Here is a 21,025-nt window from a genome sequence, read left to right on the forward strand (position 1 = left end):
ATGCGTGTGACACCAGCATGCATGCACATGCAAGCCCCCCCCCCCGCTTTTGGCGCACGATGGACTGTTTTTCACCCTCCCCAGGCTCCAGAGGCTTTCTAAGAGCCTGGGGAGGGCAAAAACAGCCTCCCCCTCCCCCGGAGGCTTTTTGGAAGCTTCCCTGAAGGCTCCCGAGGGTAAAAACCGGCTCTACGCCCAAACCAGAAGTTAACTTCCGATTTGGCTATAGAGCCGTTTTTCACCCTCCGGAGCCTTCCGGAGGCTTCCCTGAAGCCTCCGGAAGGCGAAAAATGGCCTTAAAAGAAGACTGAAGTCAGCTGGCCAGCGCGCGCAGGTGCCCTAACAAATGGCTCCGTGTGCCACCTGTGGCACGCATGCCATAGGTTCGCCATCACGGCCCTGGAGATCATGTGACCCCAGGATTCTGCAGCCATCATAGATACATGCGAAGCACCCAAATTTTGATCACGTGACCATGGGACAGGTCCGAAGTCACTTTTTTCAGCAGAGTCATAAATTTGAACGTTTTTTAAACCGATGGTCGTAAGCAGAGGTGGTATTCAGCCGGTTCTGACCGGTTCGGGCAAACAGGTAGCGGAGATCGCAGGTGGGCCTGCCTCTGCGTTGTGCCGTTCCATTTAGCCACGTTTTTGAGGCCTCATAAGTCGAGGACTGTCTGTATCCAGGTGGGCTGACGGCTGAATCGATTCTCATCCAAAGATCCTGGTTTTGGAAATTCTCCCCTCATCTTGCATGGATGGGCGCCTGCAGTGAAGCGGCATGGGGACGTGCTTTGCATTTCTCTTAGGCAGCTTTTGGAGATAGTTTTTTTTCCCCTTTTGAATCACTGAGGTGACCAGTTCAAATTTGTTCTCAGCTTCTGCGTAGGAAGGTAAACCAGCTCTTTCCCGATGGGGATTGGTGAGCAAGCGGCAGGCAGAAGATTGCAACTCTCCGATTTTTCCTCGTTTTTCATTCGTCACAGAGCTTACAAATTACGCCACTAAATTGATGGAAGCATCTCCGTTGCTGAAAACAGGAACTGTTAACTCAGCCTCCGAGGTGAGGTGGATTCCTGGCTTTGGAAACGCTTCGGTTCCTAATGGGTATCCTCCAATTTTAGAAAAAAGCAAAATAAAATCCTCTCATTGTTTCCACTTTAGGGGACATTTAAAAAAAATTTTAAATGAGATTTACAGGTTGTTCCTTGGAAGAGGCTCCTGTGCATGGTGCGGAGAGAGCTTTCCGGGTCCTGGATGGGCCAAAGATGGTCACAGAAGGAATGCAAAATGCATTATCATTGTGCATCAGTGTGGCGAGTCATTGTCACTCTTAAGTGCCTGTTGTCTTACCTCATTACAGGAATATATAAAGGGGTTTTATTAAATCACAATACTGTTTATTTTGGATTTAAAAGGGATTTTAAATTTGAGCATCTGTTTGGTCTAGTGAAGTGATGGCTAACCTTTTTATTGTTGGATGGCAAAAGTGTGCATGCAGCAGCATGCGTGCACATTGTCACACCCATAGTGCAATACGCACGCAACACCCCCCCCCCCCGTGCTCCCTCCGCGCATGCATGCCTGACACCCTCCCCACGCCCTGTTTTGGACCTAGCAGGCCCTCCCCACGCCCGCACCGTGTTCCCCCTGCCCCCCAATGTTTCCCCACTCCCCCATAGACCCACCCACCACGCATGTTTGTGCGACCCCCTGCGCATGCGCACACATCTCCCACATGTGCCTCACCCCCTGCACATGCACAAGAGACACCAAAAAATCAGCTGGCTGGCGGGAGGTGAGTGCGCAAGTGTGGTGGAGCTGAGCTGGAGCGATAGGTGGCACACATGCCATAGATTCGCCATCATGGGTCTAGTGGTTAAGGCACCCAGCTAGAAACCAGGAAACTCTGAGTTCTAGTCTCTCCTCAAGCATGAAAGATGCTTAGGTGACTTGGGCCAATCACCAGGAGAAAGTGAGTTCTAGTCCCGCCTCAGGCATGAAAGATGGTTGGGTGACTTTGAGCCAATCACCAGGAGACGGTGAGTTCTAATCGCACCTCAGTGGTTGAGTGACTTTGGGCCAATCACCAGGAGACGGTGAGTTCTAGTCCCGCCTCAGGCATGAAAGCCAGTTGAGTGACTTTGGGGCTAGTCCTTCTTCTCTCAGCTCAATCTACCCCACAGGGTTGTTGTTGTGGGGAAACTAGGTGGTGGAGGAAGGAATATTAGGTATGTTCCCTATCTTGCGTTATTATTTTTATTATAAAATGCCTAATAAATAATATATAGACGCAATATAGAAGCAATAAATAAGTAGCAATTTATTTTTTATACAAATATTGTTGTAGCAACAGTGCCTTGCTAATCCTACAGTAGGTAATAACCCTGGCCATTTGGGCTAGTCAAAACCTGGGTTGAAAATCCACCAGAAGTGGAGAGAATAAAATATAAGTGGATTTATAATTGTGGAAAGGAAATCAAAAGCCAATCCTTACATTTACATTTACATTATTTATGTTTGTGTTTGGTTTGTGTTGTATTTATATTGTTTATATTCATATTCATATTCATATTCATATTCATACTCATACTCATACTCATACTCATACTCATACTCATACTCATATTCATATTATTTATATTTATATTCATATTTATATGCATAGTTATATTCATATTTATAGTCATATTTATATTCATCTTCATATTATTTATGTTTATATTTATATTTATATTATTTATATTTATATTATTCATATTCATATTCCTATTATTTATATTATATTTATGTTATGTTTATGTTTATATTTATATTTATATTTATATTTATATTTATATTTATATTTATATTCTATTGATATTTATATTTATATTTATATTTATATTATTTATATTTATATTATTCATATTTATATTATTCATATTCATATTCATATTATTTATATTTATATTTATATTTATATTTATATTTATATTTATATTTATATTTATATTTATATTAATATTTATATTTATATTTATATTTATATTTATATTTATATTTATATTTATATTATTATATTTATATTATTCATATTCATATTCATATTATTTATTTATATTTATATTTATATTTATATTATATTTATATTTATATTTTATTATATTTATATTTATATTTATATTTATATTTCTATTGATATTTATATTATATTATTTATATTTATATTATTTATATTTATATTTATATTATTATATTTTATATTTATCTTATTTATATTTATATTTATATTTATTTTATATTTATATTATATTTATATTTATATTTATATTATATTTATATTTATATTTATATTTATCTTTATATTATATTTATATTTATATATATTTTATTTATATTTATATTATTTACTATTATATTATATTTATATTTATATTATTTATATTTTATATTTATATTATATTTATATTTATATATATTATATTTATATTTATATTATTTATATTATTTATATATTTATATAAATAAATAAATACGCACACACATCATATTATCAACATTCTTCTCTTTATTTTTTACTTTCCTTTTTTCTTTAAATGTGAACTCTTCATTTATAGTTCTTTAAATAAAAATTAATAATTAAAATTCCAGTTTAGTTTCTCACCTAGACTGGAAAATAAAGAAAAAAGAAATAGGAGCACAAGCCAATCCCAAATCTTCCCCATACTGATATTAAACAAATGCCATGAAATCCTCAAGGGGAAGGTTTGGCTCAGAGGAATAACAGAATAACAAGAGTTGGAAGGGACCTTGGAGAACTTCTAAATTCAACCCTCTGCTTGGGCAGGAAACCCTGCACCACTTCAGACAAATGGTTATTTAATCTCTTCTTCAAAACTTCCAGTGTTGGAGCATTCGCAACCTCTGAAGGCAAGTTGTTCCATTGGTCAATCCTTCTAACTGTCAGGAAATTTCTCCTTAGTTCTCAGTTGCGTCTCTCCTTGATTAGTTTCCACTTCTTGTCCTACCCTCGGGTATTTGGAGAATAGTTTGACTCCCTCTTCTTTGTGGCAGCCCCTGAGATTTTGGAAAGACTGCTATCATGTCACCCTTAGTCCTTCTTTTCATTAAACTAAAGGAGGAGAATTGACTTTTCTTCAACCCAAATTTGGGGGTTAAAAACAACAAATGGAAGAAGTGTTTGAAAATCCTTGCCCCTTCCTTTCTGTTAATACCATCTCATTCCTGGCTTCTACACTGTGGCCATTGCGATTTAAATAAAGAAATAAGTGCTTTGTTAATATCCGATTTGTGTGCCATAATATTAATTTATAATAATAATGTGGGGTCCTTGGCATTCTCTCTGCTTGGTTCTTTATTTGCAGATGTTCATTGCCTGATTAGGTAATATCATCAGTGCTAGCGAGCGTTCACGGAAATTATGATAAATAGAATAGAATAACAGTTGGAAGGGACCTTGGAGGTCTTCTAGTCCAACCCCCCTGCTGAGGCAGGAAACCCCTACACCACCTCAAACAAATGGTTCTCCAACATCTTCTTAAAAACTTCCAGTGTTGGGGCATTCACAACTTCTGGAGGGCAACTTCTATTCCACTGAATTAATTGTTCTCACTGTCAGGAAATTTCTCCTTAGTTCTAAGTTGCTTCTCTCCTTGAGCCAAGGTGGCGCAGTGGTTAAATGCAGCACTGCAGGCTACTGCTAGATCAGCAGGTCAGCGGTTCAAATCTCACCGGCTCAGGGTTGACTCAGCCTTCCATCCTATCCGAGGTGGGTAAAATGAGGACCCAGATTGTTGGGGGCAATATGCTGACTCTCTGTAAACCGCTTAGAGAGGCCTGAAAGGCCTATGAAGCGGTATATAAGTCCACTGCTATTGCTATTGCTATTGATTAGTTTCCACCCATTGCTTCTTGTCCTGCCCTCAGGTGCTTTGGATAATAATTCATTAAACCTGTATGACCTCTGACTCTCAACAAATCTGGTTGGCTCAGTAACCAATCCATGGAATTACAGTAAAATCAATTTAAAAAATAAAGATGAAAATGACAAGCACAGTGAAGGGAAGGGTCTCACTCTCTCCCCTGCCAAAGATGGGTGAATAATTGGCAAAACGTCACCATTCTCATATGTGCCAAATTCCAGATTCAGTCCTTGATATCTGGGTGCATGCACGGAAGGCACGCGTGTGAGAGCAAAGCACATGTATGGAAGGCCGGGCACATGCACGGAAGCGAGCGGGCGCGCAGGCGACGAAACCAGTGGTAACAAAATGTGAAGCCCCCTGCTGCCCACTAGTCATCCTGGTTGCTCTTCTCTGCACTCTTTCCAGAGCTCTACATTGTTTTTGTATTGGGGTGACCAAAATTGCATGCGGTATTCTAGGTGTGATCTTACTAGGGCTCTAGGAAACAATACAGGTAGTCCTTGACTTACAACAGTTCATTTAGTGACCATTCCGAGTTACAGCAGCACTGGAAAAAAGTGCTTTTGAGGATTATGATCATTGCAGCATTCCGCCCAATCAGGTGGTGGGAATTTAGACGCTTGGCAACTGACTCATATTTATGACGAGTGCAATATTCCGGGCTCATGTGATCCCCTTTTGCGACCTTCTGACCAGCAAAGTCAACAGGGAAATTCTGGTTCACTTAACAACCATGCTGCTAACTTATCGACTGCATTGATTCACTTAACAACTGAGACAAGAAAGGTCGTAAAACGGGACAAAGCTCACTCAACAAATGCCTCCCTTAACGACAGACATTTTGGGCTCCGTTGTAGTCGTAAATCGAGGACAACTGTACATTAATACTGACTTATTTTTCTGACTCCTTAATAGCTACCTCCTGAATAGCATTCGGCCGTCAGACGGATCTGCAGCATCTCCCTTTCTCCAAAATGGGGACTCTGCAACTTAACTCCTTTTTCCATTCCCCCCCCTCCGCCCCCCCGGACAGATATTCCACATGACGTACGACCTGGCCAGCGCTGTGATGCGAATCATCAACCTCATTGGGATGATGCTCCTTCTTTGCCACTGGGATGGCTGCCTCCAGTTCCTGGTTCCAATGCTGCAGGATTTCCCCATTGACTGCTGGGTCTCCATCAACGGCATGGTGGTAAGTCAGAAGGAAACAGGCAGAGGACTCTCCTCCTCCTCCCCTCCCTCCTCTTCCTCCTCTTCCTCCTCCTCCCCCTCCTTCTTCACCTTCTTTTTTCTTCTCCTCCTCCTCCTTCTCCTTTTCCTCCTCTTCCTTCTTCTCCTTCTCCTCTTCCTCCTCCTCCTCTTCCTTCTTCTCCTTCTCCTCTTCCTCCTCTTCCTTCTCTCCTCCTCCTCTTCCTCCTCCTCCTCCTCTTCCTTCTTTCCTTCCTGTCTTCCTCCTCTTCTTCTTCTTTTCCTTCTTCTCCTCTTCCTCCTCTTCCTCCTCCTCCTCTTCTCCTCCTCCTCCTCCTCTTCCTCCTTCTCCTTCTCTTCTTCCTCCTCCTCCTTCTCCTTTTCCCTCCTCTTCTTCCTTCTCCTCTTCCTCCTCCTTTTCCTTCTCCTCCTCATTCTCCTCCTTTTTCCTTCTCCTGTCTTCTCCTTCTCCCCCTCCTTCTTCTTCATCTTCTTTTCTTCTTCTCCACCTCCTCCCTTTCCTCCAACTCCTCCTTTCCTTCCCTTCTCCTCTCTTCCTCCTCCTTTTTCTCCTCTTCCTTCTCCTTTTCCCCCTCCTCTTCCTCTGTTTCCTTCTCCTCCTCATTCTCCCCCGCCTTCTCCTTCACCTTCTTTTTCTTCTCCTTCTCCTCTTCCTCCTTTTCCTCCTCTTCCTTCTTTTTCTTCTCCTTCTCCTCTTCCTCCTTTTCCTCCTCTTCCTTCTTCTCCTTCTACTACTATTCCTCCTCTTCCTTCTTCTCCTTATCATCCTTATCCTCCTTCTCCTCCTTCTCTTCCTCCTTCTCCCCCTCCTTCTCCTTCACCTCCTCCTCTTCCTTCTTCTCCTTTTCCTCCTCTTCCTTCTTTTCCTTTTCCTCCTCCTCCTCCTCCTCCTCCTCCTCCTTTTCCTTCTCTGCCTTCTCCCCCTCCTTCTCCTTCACCTCCTCCTCCTCATTCTTCTTCTCATCCTCCCTTTCCTCCTCCTCCTCCTTTTCCTCCTCCTCCTCCTCCTCCCTCCTCCTCCCTTCCCTCCTTTTCCTTCTCTGCCTTCTCCTTCTCCCCCTCCTTCCCTTCACCTCCTCCTCCTCATTCTTCTTCTCATTCCTCCCTTTCCTCTCCTCCTTTTCTTTTCCCTCCTCCTCCTCCCTCCTCCTCCTCCTTCTCCTCCTTTTTCCTTCTCTGCCTTCTCCTTCTCCCCCTCCTTCTCCTTCACATCCTCCTCCTCATTCTTCTTCTCATCCTCCTTCTCTTCCTCCTCCTTCTCCTTCTCCTCCTCCTCCCTTTCCTCCTCTTTCTCTTCCTCCTCCACCTTCTCCTTCTCCTCCTTGCAGCGTTTGTAACTTCACACAGCCAGGCACTGCACCAGCAATTCCGTCAACAGACACATGACCTAAAAACCACCCCTCAGAATCCAAATCAACTGCACAGCCAACCCGAGATGGCGCCGACCCCTCCAACCAACCCACGTAACCCCCCCCCCCTCACCAGCAGTTCACCTCCAAACGACCCTGACCTGGTGTAACCTCCCTATCACAAGACCCTCACTTGACACACCAATACCCGAAGCCCTCATAAATGGAAGACAGACACTGACATTCTCTAAACTCCCCTGAAGATGTTACCTAGCCTGGTAATGAAACGTTCAGAAACCAACCCACAACCTCAGAGGACGAACCTTCAACCTCATCCTACACCCAAGCGACAGACATTTGCCACTATTGCAATCTTTCTTTACACACGAAAGCCGGGTTACATTGGGCCAATCACCAGGGGACTGTGAGTTCTAGTCCTGCCTTAGAAATTAAAGTCAGCAGCATGATTTTGGACCAATCACCAGAAGACTATGAGTTCTAGTCCTGCCTTAGAAATGACAGCCAGCAGATGACTTTGGGCCAATCACCAGGAGATGGTGAGTTCTAGTCCCACCTTAGAAAGGAAAGCCAGCAGGATGATTTTGGATCAATATATACAATACAATAGCAGAGTTGGAAGGGACCTTGGAAGTCTTCTAGTCTAACCCCCTGCCTAGGCAGGAACGTGACCCATCAAAACCGCGGTCCACAAAAGCGCGGTCGACGAAAGCGCGTATGTGTCGTCATCACAGCGCGACGAAAAAGATCGAAAAATTGAAATAAAAATAAAATTACAGCAAGTCGATTCACATAAAGGTAAGGGTTAGGGTTAGGGTTAGGGTTAGGGTTAGGTTAAGGGTTAGGGTTAGGTTTAGAGCATTAGCGTTACGTTTAGCGTTAGGTTAAGGGTTAGCGTTAGGTTTTTCCTTAGGTTAAGGGTTAGGGTTAGGTTTAGGGTTAGGTTAAGGGTTAGGTTTAGGGTTAGGTTTGGGGGGGTTAGGGTAAGGTTTTCGCTTTATTTTACATTTTTCGATCTTTTTCGTCGCGCTGTGATGACGTCACATACGCGCTTTCGTCGACCGCACTTTTGTCTACCGCAGTTTTGTGGTGGAACTGGCAGGAAACCCTATACCATTTCAGACAGATGGCTATCCAACATCTTCTTAAAGACTTCCAGTGTTGGCGCATTCACAACTTCTGGAGGCAAACTTCTGTTCCACGGATTAATTGTTCTAACTGTCTGGAAATTTCTCCTCAGTTCTAAGTTGCTTCTCTCCTTGTTTATTTTCCACCCATTGCTTCTTGTTCTGCCCTCAGGTGCTTTGGAGAATAGCTGGACTCCCTCTTCTTTGTGGCAATCCCTGAGATATTGGAACACTGCTATCATGTCTCCCTTTCCTTCTTTTCATTAGACATACCCAGTTCCTGCAACCATTCTTCATATGTTTTGGCCTCCAGTCCCCTAATCCTCTTTGTTGCTCTTCTCTGCACTCTTTCTAGAGTCTCCACATCTTTTCTACATCGTGGCGACCAAAACTGGATGCCGTATTCCAAGTGTGGCCTTACCAAGGCCTGATAAAGTGTTATTAACCCTTCACGTGATCTTGATTCTCTCCCTCTGTTTATGCAGCCTAGAACTGTGTTGGCTTTTTGGGCAGCTGCTGCACACAGCTGGCTCCTATTTAAATGGTTGTCCACTAGGACTCCAACATCCCTCTCAATCACCAGGAGACTGAGTTCTAGCCCCGCCTTAGACATGAAAGCCAGCTTCCTGCGTCTTCTTCAGTTCCTTTGACCTCCCATCTCGGATGTCACCCTTCCTAACCTACTTTCAGAAATCTGGATCTTTAAAAAAAAAGAAATATTGGACCTTGAAATAACATTGGCTCAGGATGAATTTTTAGAGAAACGGGTATGGGTCTAATTCTCTTTGCAGGATAATCTGTTTATAACTGGAGTTGTGTCATTTCTCCACTGCAGAACGATTCCTGGAGTGAGCTGTACTCCTTTGCGCTCTTCAAGTCCATGAGCCACATGCTTTGCATCGGATACGGGCGCCAGGCGCCAGAAAGCATGACTGACATCTGGCTGACGATGCTGAGTATGATCGTGGGAGCGACGTGCTATGCCATGTTCATTGGCCACGCCACAGCCCTCATCCAGTCTCTGGATTCCTCTCGGCGCCAGTATCAAGAAAAGGTACGAGAGATTTGGGGAGTGGTCTGCTTTTTCAAGTAGTTTCATTTCCCCCCTTTTTTTCCTTCTCTTTCGTTCCTTTTTCTTTCCCTTTCTTTATCTTTTCCCCCTTCGATTTAGTTGTGTCCTATTCTCGGATACTGCCTGGACATGTCCCTGCAGTATTCTTGGCAAGGATTTTGAGAAATGGTTTGCCATTGCCTCCGAGGTGGCGCAGTGGTTAGAGTGCAGCACTGCAGGCCACTTCAGCTGAGTTCAAATCTCACCGGCTCAAGGTTGACTCAGCCTTCCATCCTTCCGAGGTGGGTGAAATGAGGACCCAGACTGTGGGGACAATATGCTGACTCTGTAAACTGCTTAGAGAGGGCTGAAAGCCCTATGAAGCGGTATATAAGTCTAACTGCTATTGCTATTGCTTCCTGAGACTGAAAAGGAGTGACTGGTCCAAGGACACCCAGCTGGATTTCATGCCTAAGTAGAGACTAGAACTCACTCATTTTCTGGCGATTGGCCCAAACTCACTCAGCCCATTTTCATACCTTAGGCCCGTGGTGGCAAACCCATGGCATGCGTGCCACAGGTGGCATGTAGAGCCCTCTGCAGGCATGTGACCTGTCACTCCAGCTCACCACCGCATGCAGGAGATGCGCAGGGGGTTGGGGGGGTAGTGCCTCCCCCCGCAGCCCATCTTTGGTCCTAGGAGGCCTCCCAAAGCTTCTGAACATGACAACAGAAAGGTATCACTGCCTTAGGTGGCACTAGAACCCACTGTTCCCAGATTCTTGGCCCAAAGTTCAATGGAGGCTTTGGTGTTGAGATTAAAATAGAAGCCTTTATTGTATCTGAGAATTAGATTCATTTTATACTTGTCTGTTAATGTGAAATTTCAAATGTGCAATTTAAGCAACTTCATGGTCATAATACATATACCTTCAAAAGTTTAAGTTATCTAGATCATCATGCTGTTGACAGTCAAGTTAATAATGTACGGTGTAATTTGTTTATTTACTTATATTTCACATTTCTAAAGAATTACTGCTGTACCCAAATAATATCATGTATTAATTACAGTTCAGGTAGTTCTCGATGTATGACAGTTCCTTTAGTGAGTATTTACAATGGCACTGAAAAAAGTAACTGATGACCATTTTTCACACACACACACAAACACACACCGCATGCAAATACACTACACACAAACATATATACACACATACATATATACATACATACATATTTTGTGTTGCATTTGTGCTGATAAATAGAGACTAGTATAGATCTATTCAAGCTATTTAGCTCTCATTAGCTAGCCATACATACATACATACATACATACATACATACATACGTTGTATTTGTGCTGATAAATAAATAAAGGGAGACTAGTATAGATCTATTTCAAGCTATTTAGCTCTCATCAGCTAGCCATACCCTTACTGGGTAGCTGATGAGAGCTAAATAGCTTGAAATAGATCTATACTAGTCTCCCTTTATTTATTTATCAGCACAAATACAACACAAATGTAACAAAGGCAACAGTAAAAATATTGGGTTTCTGTCTGGATGGTCTCTTGTGACAAGCCGATAGACAAAGAATGGAAGCAGTAAGCTTCCTCCCTTATTTGGGCATACCAGGGGTTGTGACACTAAATACATATATACATATACGTATGTATGTATATAAAATGTGTGTGTGTGTGTGTGTGTGTGTGTGTATGTATATGTATGCATGTATGTATGTATGTATGTATGTATGTATGTATGTGTATATATATATATATATATATATATATATATATATATATGTATGTATGTATGTGTATATATATATATATATATTTCATCACAAGCTCCCATAGTGGGGTCACATGTTGAAACAATATTGGCAAGTTTTTTAAAAGCTAGAGAAACCAGATTATGACAGCAATTATGAGGTAACGTCTGCCTGGGCAGGATAACTGGAAAACTCAAGAGGTGGGCAGCATTCTTGATTGGGCATTTTTCTCCAAATCAAGTCTCCCTCCTTTACTTTTTTGGGGACAACATTTTGGAGAGATCTGGAAATTTCTGGTAATCTCACTTTGTCTCAAACCACTCCCCTCCCTGATTATCTGTAACAGACCTTGGGAGACAAGTGGGGGGGGGGGATGCCTAGAGCAGGAGTCTCCAAACCTGGCAACTTTAAGACCTGTGGACTTCAATTCCCAGAATTCCTCAGCCAGCCATGCTGAGGCATCCTGGGAGTTGGAAGTCCACAAGTCTTAAAGTTGGGAAAGTTTGGAGACCTCTGGCCCAGAGAACAATCAGAAGAGGAGGGGGAGCCCAAAGCTGCATAACAGGCAGAGAAACAAACTCAGAAAAGATCCTCCCTAACTTATCAGGCTCTAAAAAGAGATCGTGGGAGATCTGTACTTTCAGACTTTGAAAGATTCTGTTAATCTAGTTCAAAAAATAAAGTAGAATTGGATCCAGAGGTGGTTATTCAGCTGGTTCGGACTGGTTTGGGCGAACTGATAGTGGAGACCTGTGGGTGGACCCACCCGCCCCGGCTCTATGCCGTCCTATTTAGCCACATTTTTAAAGCCACATTATGTGCACGTCGCACGAGTGAGCAAAGCGCATGCGTGGAAGGCGCATGTGCTCCCGAAGCGAGCGTGTGCGCATGGGGGTGTGAAGCGGTAGTAAATGTCTGTGAAACCCGCCTCTGATTGGATCATCTGGTCATATTTCATGTCTGCTCTCCCTGGGAAGGCTGATGTTTGATAACACTCTGCATAATATTCGTTTCTTTTCCTTATCTTTTTAATTAGCAGTAAATTGTTCCCCTTTTCACTTGGATGGCCCAAAGACTAAAATTTTCTTTTTTTCCCTAGAGGTTTGAGTAGAAGTAATCCTCAATGTACAACCACAATTGAGCTCAAAACTCCCATGGCTAAGCAAGACAGTGGTGGATTTTTGTCCCTGTTACAAACTTTTCTGGCCACAGTAGTTATTAAGTGAATCATTGCAGGCGTTAAAGTTAGCGACGCGGTTCTTAAGTGAATCTGGCTTCCCCATTGTCAGAAGGTCACCAAAGGGGATCCCATGAGCCCCGGGGACACTGTAACGGTCATTAATGCAAGTCAGTTGCCAACAAGCATCTGAATTTTGATCACGTGACTAAACGGTCATGTGATCGAACGGTCATAACTCGCATTTTTTTTCAGTGCCCTTGTAACTTTGAATGGTTGTAAGACAAAGTGTGTGTGTATTTTGGATTCCAGCTCAGGTCATCTGATTTGGGCCCCTTGTTTTCTCTTTTTTTAAGAGTAGCTACTTTTCCCTGTCTTTAGTGTTTTAGGCAGTGGTGACATTCCAAAGTTTTGCCTACCGGCTCTGTGGGCGTGGCTTGGTGGTCACGTGACTGGGTGGGCGTGGCTGCACAGCCAACTGACACACAATGTTAAAAAAAGCTGGATTTCACACAAAATGTCCCGACTGCCACAAGCAGGAACCTCACAGAGAATCGCACAGCTAATTGTTGCATAGCCTATTTAAAACCTTTTTTTAGCATTTTTCACTACGGGGAACAGGTAGTGAAAAAAATCTTTTTTTAAAAAAGTTCTAATCATTTTTTTTATTGAAAATGTTGAAAAACAAAAACTTTTACCAATGTTTACTTCCCTCCCCCTCCCTTTCCTCCCAACCCCCCCAACCTCCCCCCCACAACTTCCCAGAACCAATACAGGGTATAAATCTTTAACAAAAATGTTCTAAAATAAACTTTAAAAAAAAGTTAATATCCTCTTTCATTTGAGCTTTAACTCCTCTTCGCTAGGCTAGCTCTAAACAGATTATGTCATTCCTTGTTTCTTCAGTCATAAACTATCTGGAATTTCTTAGTCCCATATTTATTTTGAGTATAATCAATCCATCTTCTCCACTCCAGTTTATATCTCTCGTTTGAGTGGTCTTTGAGATATGCTGATATTTTAGCCATCTCTGCTAGGTTTGTTACTTTCAATGTCCATTCTTGAATAGTAGGCAAATCTTCCTTCTTCCAGTATTGCTCCACTTAGAAAGTTCTAATCATTGTGGAGCACAAATGATTGTCGCAAAGTTGATGTCGGATCTGTTTTATTTTTACTTTTTTAAGCATTGTTTTTACTACAGGTTCAGGCGAATCGGACCAAACCGGTAGCATTTCACTCCTGGTTTTAGGACAAGCCTCTTCCTCTGAGCCTGCTCCCTTTCTCCTTGGCTCCTGAGCAGTCAGCTCTTGCCAGCTGTGATGCAATAGAGCAGGGGTGTCAAACTCAATTTCATTGAGGGCCACATCAGGGCCATTGTGGTTGACCTCGGGGATGGAGGTGGGGCTGACTGGGTGGGGGTGGCCAGCCTGACGCCACTCACTGGGCGTGGCCAACTGGGTGGGTGTGGCCAGTTGGGAGGTTTGTGGCCAGCTTGAAGCCGCACCCCACACTGCTGGCATGTTTCCTCTTTGTATAGGATGTAACCGGGCAGAAGCAACGCTGCCTGGCGCTTACATTTTCCAGGACAGCCCTGCGGGCTGGATCTGACCACATTGCAGGCCGGATCCAGCCCATGGGCCTTTTGTTTGACACCCCTGCAATAGATTCATTTCTGACTTAGTTTGATTTCCCTTCCCTTTGCATTCACCAAGTGAGACCTTCTGCTCAAACCCTCCCAGTTAATTTCTCCTTCCCCTTCTGCCTCCTACAGTACAAACAAGTGGAACAGTACATGTCCTTCCACAAACTCCCAGCTGACTTCCGGCAAAAGATCCATGACTACTACGAACATCGCTACCAGGGCAAAATGTTTGATGAGGACAGCATCCTTGGGGAGCTGAACGAGCCTCTGCGAGAGGTAAGTCTCATCCACACCCACAGAAAAGGGGATGGGCCATGAGAAGGTGGAGAAGCAAGGGGTAGATCTTGGCTGAAGGTCTTCATAGTCCAATAGTGGAATTTAACAGAATAACAGAGTTGGAAGGGACCTTGGAGGTCTTCTAGTCCAACCTCCAAGCTCATGCAGGAAAGCGTGTACTATTTCAGATAGTAAATGGTTGTCCAATCTTTTCTTAAAAACCTCCAATGTTGGAGCATTCACAACTTCTGGAGATAAGTTGTTTCCTGTTTAATTGTCCTCACTGTCAGGAAGTTTCTCCTCAGTTCTAAGTTGCTTCTCTCCTTAATTAGTCTCCACCCATTGCTTCTTGTCCTGCCCTCAGGTGCTTTGGAGAATAGTTTGGCTCCCTCTTCTTTGTGGCAACCCCTGAGATATTGGAAGACTGCTATCATGTTTCACCTAGTCCTTCTCTTTTTTAGACTAAGCTTATCCAGTCCCCGCAACCATTTATCAGGCTGAACTTGAAAATGGAGCCTCCACATCTTGTGGCAGCCTACCTTAGGCAACCTTGCCAGTGTTTTTGAAACTTGGCAATTATAAGATCTCTGAACTTTCAATTCCCAGAATTCCCCAGCTGATAGTAACCTCTGGGAGTTGAAGTCCACACAACTTCAAATTACAAGGTTGGGAAACACTGATGTAAGATTCCAACTTCCTGCCTTAAAGTACCCCATACGTCAAAAAAATGGGGAGGCACACAAAAGTTGGATCCCACCCATTCTTAAGACAATTTGGTTCCCCCAAAACAGTATTGTGTCTGATAATGAGCAAGTTGTCCTCTCTTGACCCAAAGAAACATTTAAGAAAAAGCTATTTTTGCGTAAGTCATGATGATTGTCAGAGTGTGTACAGTGTGACTACTATTTTGAGACAACCCAGGAGCAACCTGCAGTACACAGGGGTTTTATCTTTCAAACAGTAGTTTATCTACAAGGCATATATACATACACATACTAGGCAGAGTCAGGCAAGCAATCATCAACTACAGCACGGAAACACACACACACACACACACACACACAAAAACACACAGAGAAACCTCCATCATAGGCCTCCCTTATATAGGCAGCCTCTTAAAGTGATAACCCTGCTGACTCATTCTCATTGCATCATCTCAGTTTACAGCCTTACAGCAGCTGGTCAGCTATTAAATCATCATTACCTTAACAATGAGAGTCATTTTTTATTATGTGTCTTTCGCTCTCCAGGAGATAGTCAACTTCAACTGTCGCAAACTGGTGGCCTCCATGCCGCTCTTTGCCAACGCCGACCCCAATTTTGTCACAGCCATGCTCACCAAACTGAGATTCGAAGTCTTTCAGCCAGGGGACTACATCATCAGGGAAGGCACCATTGGGAAGAAGATGTACTTCATTCAACATGGGGTGGTCAGTGTCCTCACCAAAGGCAACAAAGAGATGAAGCTTTCAGATGGATCCTATTTTGGAGGTGAGATAAATGAAGGGCTGTCTTCATTCATGTCTGTGGCATTCTAAGGCACAGGGACAGGTTTCCTTCCTGTTGTGGCCCACCAGTGGCCAGTGGAGCTGGCAGAAGAGTCCGACAGTGAGGAGGTTGGGGAGGAGCATGGGCCAGTCCTGAAGGCTGGGGAAAGCTTGTACGAGGGCTCTGAGTCAGATGCAGAGACAGGTTGGAGGCCATTGGGCAGTGATCAGGTGCCTACAGAGCTAGTGAGGCAGAGGAACAGCTGGAGCCTGTTCCCAGTATGTGCATGCGCAGAGCTGCCAGAAGAAAAGAACAACTCAGAAATCAGGGTTGACTTGGGAGTAAAGCCACAGGTGGATAGATGGTGAATGGCCCCTCCCATAGGAAATAAAAGAGGAGGGAAAGGGGAGGGGGCTTTTGCAGGAAACAATTCGTTTAGTTTGTTTGTTTCAGGAGTTTGAAGATCTGTCCGTGAATCTCAGAGACTCTGTGCCCAGTCTTTCCTTGCACAGCACCTCATTTGGGAAAATATTTACATGGCAGCTTTCCAAGCTAGATAAGGTCTGTAGTCATAAATATTCCTTTGAAAGACTGTTTACCAGGCCTTGCTGAATGTGAATGAGAGGAATTCACATTCATTTAATAAAAGGGATTTTGTCGGGACCAGGACTCTGCCCAGGTCAGAACACCTTCCTAAAATGAGGTACCTTTGGCATTTGGAGAACATAAGTTTGGTTCGCTTTCAAAATGGCTGCCACAGAAGACTTGACTCTCTCCAAAATGGCTGTCAGGATAGGCATCAGCAGGTCCCAAACTGTCCAGAAGACAAAATAGCCCCAAATAATGTTTTAATCTTTGGGTTAAGGGGAAAAAAACCCAAAGAACTGTATTTAAAATTGTGGAATTTATAGCTACCAGCTTGGCTGGAAATAGTTGAAGGGGGAAAAAAAGATTGGACCCAGTAGAGATCTAGGTAGGCTTTGTGAAGGACAGGAAGAAGTTGGGTTTAACCTTACAAGGAATTTATATATTCTTCTATCCTTAAGGGAGGGATCCTGTGTTGGGGTTTGAGTTAGCTTTTTCATCTTTTCTCCAGAGATTTGCCTCCTGACCAGAGGGCGTCGAACTGCGAGTGTCCGCGCGGATACCTATTGCCGCTTGTATTCCCTCTCAGTGGACAATTTTAATGAGGTCCTAGAGGAATACCCCATGATGAGGCGGGCATTCGAAACAGTTGCTCTGGATCGACTGGATCGCATTGGTACGTTGGGAGAATTGGCATGGGGGAGGGGCTGATGGGCCACGGTGTCCCAGTTGAAAAGGCATCCAAGATTTTATTTGGAAGATATAAGCTGCCCATTAAGAGGAATGGGTAGTCCTCAACTTAAGACCACAGACGAGCCCTAAATTTCTGCTGCTAAGCGAGACCTTTGTTAAGGAAGCTTTGTCCCATTTTACGACCTTTCTTGCCACCGTTATTAAGTGATACGGCTGTTAAGCAAGTCTGGCTTTCCCCCTTGACCTTGCTTGTCGGAAGTCGCAAAAGTGGATCCCATGACCCTGGGACACGGCAACTGTCATAAATATGAGACAGTTGCCAGAATCACATGACCATGGGGATACTGTAATGGTCTTAACATGTGCGAAAATGAACATGTCACGTTTTTTGATGCCATTGTAAGTTCAAATGGTCACTAAACAAATGTTTGTAAGTTGAAGACTACCTGCATTCAAGATGTTTCGGGTTTTTGAGCCTCTCTCATCCACGAATTGTCCCATCTCATCATGTGTGAAACCATTTGTTTTAAGCACTTTGAAAACATGTTTGTTTTTTATAAAGTTTTTTAATTTTTTCATTTTCATAACATATAATCACATGTATACTATTACATAGCCAACATCCTATTGTACTGTTAAATGTTTACATCAATTCATCTTACCATCCACTCCCAAAAACAATTATTGGCTCTTCTGCTCTCCATACACCATATTTGTACCTTATCCATCCCTTTCTTCTCCCTCTCTCCTCCCCTTCCCTACCTCCTTTCTTGCCTCTGTCTTCCTTCCCTTCTCTACTTCCCCTTCCTCTCTCCTCTTCTCTCTCCCCTTTCCACTCCTCCTTTCTCTCCTCCTCTCCCCCCCCACCCTCTCTCCTATCCCTCTCTCCTCTAGTCCACACTCTTCATCACATTTACTTGGTGCATTTCAGCTTCTGAGCAAGCTCCATTTTTTGTTGATGGTATTTATAATTCCTTTTCAATATACATATTTAATTTTAACATATATCTTCCTTCTCCTTTTTAACAAAAATAGAACAAAAAAAGTATGCATAAATTGTTTGTTTGTTTGATGACCCTGGGCATCAAATATCTCAATGAGATATCTTCAAAATATCTTTTGCCTATCTCAAAAGTCAGACCCCCAATTTTACAACCTTCTTTCCAGTTAAATGAGTACCACGGTCGTTATAAACGAACCCATGCTTTGGTTGTGCCAAAAAACTGGAAGTAAATGGTGTTTTTCCAGCAAAAGGCATCGTAAAACATGGTCAGGTGATAGCAAGATACTCCAAACAGCCGTAAATTCACCCCAGTTGGTGAGCGTCCAAAGTGTGGGGTGTGTGACTTGGGAGCAATCGTTGGAACTTTGAAACTCAGTTGTAAGATTCCCCCTCCCCCCCAGTAGATCCATCCTAACTTCAAACAGTCACTAAGTGACTGGTCGTAAGTCAAGGACTATCTGTTGTTTTTTTCCATGGGTATGGGAAGTGCTATGCAATGGTGTCAGTAGACCTGGATGCCCATGAAGATTCTCAGTCATCCAGGTCATGGTTGTCCAAAAGTGCTTTTTCCAAAGGCAACTGGACTTTCTTTGTTTTTCCTTCAAGGCATTTTGCTTCTCATCCAAGAAGCTTCCTCAGTTCTCACTGAATGGTGGAGAGTGGAAGGGTTTATATACCTTGCAGTCATCAAGAAAGGTGTTGAGACTCCAGAAAGAGTGCAGAGAAGAGCAACAAAGATGATTAGGGGACTGGAGGCCAAAACATATATGAGGAACGATTTCAGGAACTGGGTAGGTCTAGTTTAATGAAAAGAAGGACTAGGGGAGACATGATAGCAGCCTTCCAATATCTCAGGGGCTGCCACAAAGAAGAGGGAGTCAAGCTATTCTCCAAGGCACCTGAGGGCAGGAGAAGAAGCAATGGGTGGAAACTAATCAAGGAGAGAAGCAACTGAGAATTAAGGAGAAATTTCCTGACAGTGAGAACAATTCCAGAAGTTGTGAATGCCCCAACACTGGAAGTTTTTAAGAAGATGTTGGATACCCATTTGTCACAAGCGATGTAGGGTTTCCTGCCTAAGAAGGGGGTTGGACTAGAAGACCCCCAAGGTCCCTTCCAACTATTCTATTCTATTCTATTCGGTTGTTAGCACTCTTTCTGAGGCCTCAACGATTCTCTGAGAGAATGCTAAGGACCATATGACTGCAAATAAATAAATCCTTCCGAGGTGGCGCAGTGGTTAAATGCAGCACTGCAGGCTACTGCTAGATCAGCAGTTCAGCGGTTCAAATCTCACCGGCTCAGGGTTGACTCAGCCTTCCATCCTTCCGAGGTGGGTAAAATGAGGACCCGGATTGTTGGGGGCAATATGCTGACTCTCTGTAAACCGCTTAGAGAGGGCTGAAAGCCCTATGAAGCGGTATATAAGTCTACTGCTATTGCTATTGCTATTGCTTCTGTTCACCATCATTCACTCAGAACTGAAGAAGCTTCCTGGACGAGAAGCGAAAGGCCTTCAAGGAAAAAACCAAGTCCAGTTGCCTTTTGAAAAGGCACCTTTGGGAGGGTGGTCTTGGATGCAAGAAAATCACGTCTTCTTGTCTTCTCTTGCAGGGAAGAAGAACTCCATTCTCCTGCACAAGGTGCAGCACGACCTCAATTCCGGCGTCTTCAACAACCAGGAGAACGAGATCATCCAGGAGATCGTCAAGTACGACCGGGAGATGGTTCAACAGGCCGAGTTCCAACAGCAAAACCCCATGTATACCCCAGCTCAGCCACAGGTCACCTCAGCGATCGCCACCCTCCAGCAGGCCGTGGCGATGAGCTTCTGCCCTCAGATGGCCAACCCGTTGACCGGCTCAGTCAGTCTCGGGTCCCCACGGATGGTCCGCCGGCTCCAGTACCAAGGAGGTCTCCCCGGGGCCTTCGCCATCTCGCCAGCCTTGCTCCAGCAGCATCACCAACAGCAGCAGCTGAACCTACAACAACAGCAGCAGCAACAACAACTGGGTGGCCCGATGTTCCAGAACATGCCGCGGGCCCTGCAGCCGAACGTCCCACTCCAGCAGCAGCCCCCACCTCCCCAGCCTCCAATGGCCGCTTCCGCTGGCCCTTTCCACTCCGTAGTGTCCAGCCCCTCTTCCCAGAGCCCTCACGCCAGCCGGACGTTCCCATACGGGGGTGCCAAGGGTCAGTCGGGGTCCCAGCTCTCGCTAACTCAGCAGAAGCCGCCCGGCTCGCCGCAGCGGCTGGCGGCTCACAAGAGCACCCAGGCTCTTCACACAAGCAGTCTCAGCCAGGAGACTCGGCCTCTTTCGGCCTCCCAGCCCTCCCTCCCCCACGGCGTCTCTCAAACGCCGAGCCAGAGCCCGTCGTCTTCGGCTCACGAGTCCAACGCTTCGATCGCCGCAGGGCAGGGGGCCTCGCCGTCATCGCCCGCCATTTCGACCCAGAATGCCGGTAACACACCACCAGCTGCGCCGCGGCTGGCGCCCCGGGCACCCCACCAGATGACCATGGCTGCCGCGTACCCTGGGACAGCTGCCTCGGGCATTCAACAGGACCCGGGTAGTACCCGCAAGGATTCCATCATTAGTGCCCCCGATACGGACTCAGCAAAGTCTAGGCTTCCGTCCAATTTGTGACCCTCGATTTAACCTGCAATTGGGGGTGTCTGGTAGAGCTGGGAGGGTAGGGAAC

General features: G+C 44.4%; 1 protein-coding gene across 1 annotated transcript in view; it reads left to right on the forward strand.

Annotated features, from left to right (window-relative positions):
• Window positions 1-20,789, forward strand: part of HCN2 (hyperpolarization activated cyclic nucleotide gated potassium and sodium channel 2) — an 87,410-nt gene extending 66,621 nt beyond the window's left edge. The window contains 7 exon segments of the mRNA XM_032214422.1: window positions 5,961-6,122; window positions 9,469-9,687; window positions 14,407-14,553; window positions 15,804-16,044; window positions 17,138-17,302; window positions 19,937-20,225; window positions 20,228-20,789. Of these exon segments, the coding sequence (XP_032070313.1) occupies window positions 5,961-6,122; window positions 9,469-9,687; window positions 14,407-14,553; window positions 15,804-16,044; window positions 17,138-17,302; window positions 19,937-20,225; window positions 20,228-20,789 (1,785 nt within the window).
• Window positions 20,790-21,025: the final 236 nt, after the last annotated feature.

This window comes from Thamnophis elegans, chromosome 1 (assembly GCF_009769535.1).
Source record: "Thamnophis elegans isolate rThaEle1 chromosome 1, rThaEle1.pri, whole genome shotgun sequence".
In the NCBI taxonomy this organism is placed as follows: domain Eukaryota; kingdom Metazoa; phylum Chordata; class Lepidosauria; order Squamata; family Colubridae; genus Thamnophis; species Thamnophis elegans.